The sequence below is a fragment of the Miscanthus floridulus genome, chromosome 8, assembly GCF_019320115.1.
Source record: "Miscanthus floridulus cultivar M001 chromosome 8, ASM1932011v1, whole genome shotgun sequence".
NCBI classification, from domain to species: Eukaryota; Viridiplantae; Streptophyta; class Magnoliopsida; order Poales; family Poaceae; genus Miscanthus; species Miscanthus floridulus.
The window spans coordinates 145,867,461-145,874,315 of record NC_089587.1 but is presented as its reverse complement, the minus strand read 5'-3'; the positions used below and the strand labels follow the sequence as shown (position 1 = coordinate 145,874,315).

Sequence of the window (6,855 nt, the reverse complement as noted above, 5' to 3'; positions counted from 1 at the left end):
TAATAATAAAAGCACCCATGTACTGTAATTGTTATAGCATCTGTCTCTGCGTATATGTAAAGTTGGTATTTTTATTGCCTGCGTCACGGAATAAATCAACTTTTAGATTTATCATAAGTCAAACTATTTTAAATTTAACTACATCTACGGAGGATATTATAATTTTCCATAAAATTAATTAAATTTAAGATAGTTTGACTTTAAGTGATTCCAGAAATTAATTAACCTCGTGTTTAGTTGGCCGAATTTTGGAATTTAGGATACTGTAGCACTTTCGTTTTTATTTGGCAATCAGTATTCAATCATGGACCAATTAGGCTCAAAACGTTCGTCTCGTGATTTCTAACCAATCTGTGCAATTAGTTTTTTTTGTCTATATTTAATGCTCCATGCACGTATCGTAAGATTCGATATGATGACTACTGTAGCACTTTTTGAGAATTTTGGTTTAGAACTAAACACGGGCTAATTTATTATGTCCCACAGAGATAATATCTAGGAGCATATAGATTTGCAAATAATAATAATAATAAAACTAGCCCAGCAGTGGCTTACACGTCGGCCCAAACCCGGTGGCCCCGCCGTTCCAAACCAAATCAATCAGGGGGCAAAACGTGCCCGCGCGGGTCCCACCCCTCGCATAAACCCGCCGCTTAGCCTCTCTTCCTTGCGCTGTAACCCACCAGGCCACCACCACCCGTCCGCCAGCCCTCCCCTCCCGGCCTCCCCCCATTAACCCTCCTCTCCTCTCCCCATCTCCTCCTCCACCGCCACCTCTCCATGCCCGCCGGCGCCAGGCCCGACCGCGACCGCGAGGCTTCAGCGCTAGCAGCGTCCAATACCGTCGGCTAGCGGAGAGGTGGCCTGGGGGCATGGCGAAGCCGACGCCGGTGGCCTCGGCAGAGGAGGCGGCCGCGATGCGGCGCCGGCTGAGGCGCCTGGTGGCCGCGGTGGCGGCCGGGAGCGCCGACGCAGAGGCCTTCGACGAGGCGGCCGAGGCGCTCGCTAAGCTCAGGGACGCCGAGCTTGGCCCCCGCAAGGACAACAGGGCAGGCGACGGCTACGGCGACGGCGGGCAGAACAAGCGCCGCACGGAGGCCGCGGTGCCGGAGCACTTCCTTTGCCCCATCTCCTCGGAGATCATGAGGGATCCCGTCGTCCTCGCCTCCGGCCAGGTACTTACCACCTCGACTTCCGCCCTTCCCTTCCCCGTGGCTTTGGGGGGGTCGATTAGATTGGATGTGCTCCTTTCAGTCGGTGGATTTTATTTTACTAGCGTTCATTGTCGTTTCTCAACCAAGCTAGTAAGTTTTTAGCCTGCCTTATTAATACGATTTTTTTAAGGAAAGAATTGAAGTGCGATTTTATTATTTCCTGGTTATAAGTGAAGTGATCGACGGGACGGATTTCGAATTTCCTTTTAGCGCTTATAATTTACCTTCCCTTTCCCGGCGCGAGTGCTTTTGATTGCTCCTCCTCTACTCTCGTGTCCTCGTCCTTCTCCTCTGTGCTAGCGCTGCTGCGACGTCTGAACCTCCACACACACAATTTTGTGGTGCGCCAGAAGCTTCTGATGATACCGCCACCTGTCCCTTTCCTACCTCCAACAGTTTTGTTTGTGCCCCCTTTATTTCTGTCTAGATTTATTTTTTTTCATATGCTACTTTTTGCTCGTGATTCGCCGCTCTCCCGTGATGTGATTGCGGCTGCTGAGCAGCGTTTAAAAAAAAATCCGTCTACTATTTTTTTTTATTTTTCCTTTTGTTACGGTCAGATTTTTTTTTCTTTTTTGTCGTTTGATTGATTATTCTGAGAACGCGAGGATTACATACAACTTTCTCTTTCAGCGCTACTGTTGCTTTTGTCGTTCGATTATTGGTGGTTATTCTCCAGGCAAGGGCTAAAGTAGACTGTTCTTACTGAGCCACAGAGTATTCTAATTTCCTGTGCTGTTCATAATTATTTAACCTCTTGCTTGCTCATGTAAAATTACGATTTCTGATTGAGGCCTTGTTTAGATCACCTCCAAATTCTAAGTTTTTTCACTCTCTCTCCATTACATCAATTTTCCATTACATTAATTTTTAGACGCATATATGGAGCATTAAATGTAGGTAAAAAAAATAACTAATTACACTGTTTGTTGTAAATCACGAGACGAATATTTTGAGCCTAGTTAGTCTATGATCGAACAAAGTTTGTTAAATACAAACGAAACATACTACAGTGTCCAGATTATAAAAATTTACAATCTAAACAAGACCTGAATAAATAGAAATGAACCCACATGGCCATTCTTCCTCTTTATTACGCAACCGCGTGCGACTTCTGCTCTCTTTCCAGAGATGACGTTGCGTACTGCAACACGAGACCCGGATTTTATGGCTTGGATTTGGAACGACTATTTATTATTACGTGATCTCAGATGGGTGCTGTCACTCTGACCGTCTTACGGCCCCCATGTTGGACAGTGCATGTGACTCGAGTTATTGCCATGTTCACTTGCCGTTCCCTAGTTCTTCGCATGGACAAATCATGAAAAGATTCAGCTTTTATGGCCTTGGGATTTTGTTTGCATCATTCTGTCGGTGTGATGTGATCACCTCATCAATTGAACGAACCTTTTAGCTATTTTTGGTGAGCTATATTCGGTCTGTTCACTGGTTGGTTTCTGGGCTGGTTTGAACTGGTTTGTGCTGGTTTGTTGTGAGAGAAAAACACTGTTGGCTAGTTGGTTTGGGCTGGTTGAAACCAACAAGCGAACAGGGTGATTGGTGCCGTGGTACTCGTCCTTGTTTGCTGAGAGACTTCCATTCCCAGCACATATACCTTGATTCTTTCCGGGTTGTTCTTGGTTCTTGTTTCAATTGCTTCACCCCACCAAGTGAAAATGTTATATCATTGAAAGTTAAAGCCATAAAAGTTCTGGAAGGGAGTGAGTCAACATGTAACTGTATGTATTATGTTGAATTAAAAAAGAAAAGTTTCTTTTATATAAATTTGCACAATGGATGAATTATTCTGTAAAATAATGGATTGAAGAGGGGAATAGAGCTGCTCATAACAAAAGTTAATGTTTGAAGATTCAGTTTTAACTTGTTTTGGATACTAGAGTTCTAAGGGGGTTTTTGGTTTCCTGGACTAAATTTTAGTCCATGTCACATCAGACGTTCGGATGCTATTTAGGAGAACTAAATATAAGTTAATTATAAAACTAATTACATAGATGGAGACTAATTTCCGAGATGAATTTATTAAGCATAATTAATCCGCCATTAGCACATATTTACTGTAGCACAACATTGTCAAATCATGGACTAATTAGGCTTAAAAAATTCGTCTCGCAAATTAGCCACAATCTGTGCAATTAGTTATTTTTTTCGTCTATATTTAATACTTCATGCATGTGTCCAAACATTCGATGGGACAGGGACTAAAATTTTCCTGTAGGAACCAAACACCCCCTAACACTTCAATTGCCTGTCCCTTTGGAGATGTGCTATATCCCATACTAGGGCCTCGTTTAGATTGAGGTTAGGAATCAGTATTTGGCACTGTAGCACTTTCGTTTGTATTTGACAATTATTGTCTAATCATGGCCTAATTAGGCTCAAAAGATTCGTCTCGTAATTTACAATCAAACTGTGTAATTAGTTATTTTTTTATCTACATTTAATACTCCATGCATGTGTCTAAAGATTTGATGTGATGGAGAGAGTGAAAAAACTTGCAATCTAAACAAGGCCTAGCTCTGCTGTATTGACTTGGTGCTGCCTTTGTCGGCGTGTCCTGTTCAGAATTTATTCCATCATTCAGGGAAAGGAAAAGCATACGAAGTTTTCCTTACAAACGACGTGACAAGTTAATTCAAATTTTAATTAGTCCTGCGCCACCCAGTTGTGTTCAAATAAATACGATTGAGACTTTTGTTTGCAGCGTTTTTGCATGAAAAAGTTGGTATGACACTGCCACTTTTACCTTCAGGAGAAATAGGTTCATTTAGATTCTTCTTGAATAAAATGGTTGGTATACCAGCTTCATTTTCCTGGAGGAGGTCCCATATTCATCACTGTGCCTGAATGACTGATGTGATTTAACTAAATTCTCTTTATAAATAACTCCTACTTTGTGTGGTCCCTAATGTTGACGTTGTGTATTGATGCATTCATAAATCCTCTTGTTTTGCACGAATCCAAAATGGTGTATTGGCTTAACATGATGGTTGAGAAAAGTAACAAATCAGTCAATCTGCTTCATACAACTGTTTGTTTCTCTGTATGCTTACACAAAAGTCATGTAGCTTATGGGTTATTATAAATATGTTTCATAAGTAATTGCTTTCTTTACTGCTGAATTGTCATAAATTCTTTTTGTGGCATAAGCTTGACATAACTATTCTACTCCTTGTGCAGACGTATGATCGTCGTTTCATTCAAGAATGGTTAAGTGCTGGAAACCGGACATGCCCACAGACTCAACAAGTCCTTTCAAATACAATTATCATCCCGAACCACCTTGTGAGAAGCATGATCTCACAGTGGTGCACAGATAATGGGATCACTCTGCCACCAGTTGAGAACCAAGACGAAGATCTGGTTACAAACAATGAGCGGAAGACATTTAGTAAAATATTTGAGAGGATCGCATCGTCGTCAAACCTATCTGAGCAGAGGGAAGCCATTAAAGATCTCAGGCTGCTGACTAAGTGCAACAGTTCACTAAGAGCAGCCATAGGAGAGAAACCGGATTCAATCTCACAGATGATTTCCATAGCATCCAACCCAGAGCTAGAAAACAATGCAGAAGTTCTGGAGGATATGGTGACAACTATTCTTAATCTTTCTATTCATGAGAGCAACAAGAAGATTATTGGAGATGACCCATTGGCAATCCGGTTCCTCATAAGGACCTTACAATCAGGAACCATGGAGGCCCGGAGCAATGCTGCAGCTGCCATCTTCAGTTTATCTGCCCTTGACAGCAACAAGGTGAAGATCGGCGAACTAGGCGTGATGAGACCTCTGGTGGATCTCCTCGAACATGGCAGCATGATAGCGAAGAAAGATGCAGCTTCAGCTATATTCAACCTCTGCATGTTGCACGAGAACAAATCAAGGGCCACCAAGAGTGGTGTTATTGACGTGACCCTGAAGGCCATCACCGATGACTCGCTCGTGGACGAGTCTCTGGCCATCCTTGCCCTGCTGTCGGGCGACCATGAGACAGTAGAGGAGATCGGCGAGACTGGTGGCGTGGCCTCCATGCTCCATGTTATAAAGGAAGACCAGTGCAAGCGCAACAAGGAGAATGCAGTTGCGGTGCTCTTCGCGGTCTGTATGTACGACCGCACCAAACTGAGAGAGGTTGCGGAGCACGAGAAGCTGAACGGGTCCCTGGCCTGGCTCACGCAGAATGGCACTTCAAGGGCACGGCGGAAGGCTGCCGGGATCCTTGATAAGATGAAGAGGACCCTGCACCAGCCGCACTACTCCTGCTAGTGCCCCCGCCTACCATGGTTGTGTAATTAGGGGAATAAGGGGGGTGTTGGTTGCTTCGCTGTATATATTCAGCCCGCATATATAGCTATATACTCTTGTCTTTGGTTTGGTACATATATGAGGTTATACAGTTTTCGTCTCGCAGAGTAAGTGGTGGTTTCCCCTCTGAAACGTTCTTGTTCATCTGAAATTTGCAGTTCACTTGTTTCTTCAGGGTCTTTGCACACGGTCCTGAATCATATCTAGTGCCGTACATGGATTTTTGTCACAGAAATATGGGTGGTGTTTGCTCATGATTTGTGATGCCTTTTTTCTCTTGAGATGAGTCAACATTCTCCGTGCTACAGATGGGTCGCTGAGACGTATGTTTCACGCGTTGTCGAATCAGATGCCTAATCTGCTGACTTGTACATATTGGAATCAGTTACCTAATCTGCTGACTACATATTGGAAGACTGGAAGTCCCTTTCAGGTCTTTCTCCGGCTTTCGAGATAACCACCGTGTCGGCAGTGGGCACTGGGCTGTCTGGGCTTTGGCTCGTTGGATGAAGTCCCTAAAAATATTTTTAAATAAAAAACGTTTTCGGTATCTTTCTATCCTTCAATATTTTTTCTATAACTTATGCACACTCTAAAGAGCCACCAATCCTATTATTTATCTTTGGTTAGTGAGAAATCTAAGATAAAAGACGGGAATATTTAGAGATCTACTAATTAAAGAAATTATTAAAGTTTTCATTTTCACCTAAGAGCAACTCCAACCGCTTGGCTAAAATTAATTGTCAAATTCCATTGTTTAGCCATTTTATAAAATATAGAAAACTTCTGAAAAAAAGAGATCCACAACACCTTGCTATTTTACAAAGTCATATAGCCCGCGCCTGTGGTTGGCTATATATGGCCACCTAAATTTATGGGATAGCCAGCTTCCAATTTTATAAAATTATATAGCATATTTGTTGGAGCCTGCTTTTTGCTATACAAATTCTAAAATAGTCTCCACAACAAGAATAGCAAACTGTTGGAGTTGCTCTAAGTATCAATTCCTAACCATCATGAGGATCTTGAAGATTTACTCTTACATTGTAGTGCGTTGTTGGCGCTCACTCATTATTGGAGGACGCACGACCATTGCATTTTAGTTCAGTAATGCTACCATTAAGACGTCGCTCCATTCACTGCCGCATGCGCCACTTGCCTAAAAAAACAAAATCAAATCCCCATGGAAGCTCGTCTCCCCCACTCCACGCTCGTGTGTCACGGCTCCATGGCACCGTGCGGCCGTCCGACCGTCCCAATCTGCCACGCTGCCCCCATCCCCCACGGCGCCCTCATCCCCACGGCACCTCCGTCTCTC

The 6,855-nt window shown here is 43.3% G+C and overlaps 1 protein-coding gene across 1 annotated transcript; it reads left to right on the top strand.

Moving 5' to 3' along the window:
- The first annotated feature begins 682 nt into the window (after positions 1–682).
- Positions 683–5,642, top strand: LOC136477330 (U-box domain-containing protein 9-like). Its single transcript, XM_066475455.1, has 2 exons — positions 683–1,175; positions 4,413–5,642. The coding sequence occupies exons 1-2, from the start codon at positions 873–875 to the stop codon at positions 5,496–5,498; spliced, it is 1,389 nt and encodes a 462-aa protein (XP_066331552.1). The 5' UTR covers positions 683–872; the 3' UTR covers positions 5,499–5,642.
- The last annotated feature ends 1,213 nt before the right edge of the window (positions 5,643–6,855 follow it).

What these genes read in the sequence shown, in the direction of transcription:
- LOC136477330 (XM_066475455.1), top strand. Translation starts at nt 873, where the DNA reads ATGGCGAAGCCGACGCCGGTGGCCTCGGCAGAGGAGGCGGCCGCGATG. An exon ending in TCGTCCTCGCCTCCGGCCAG is followed by an intron (nt 1,176 to 4,412) that starts GTACTTACCACC and finishes CTCCTTGTGCAG; the next exon opens with ACGTATGATCGTCGTTTCAT.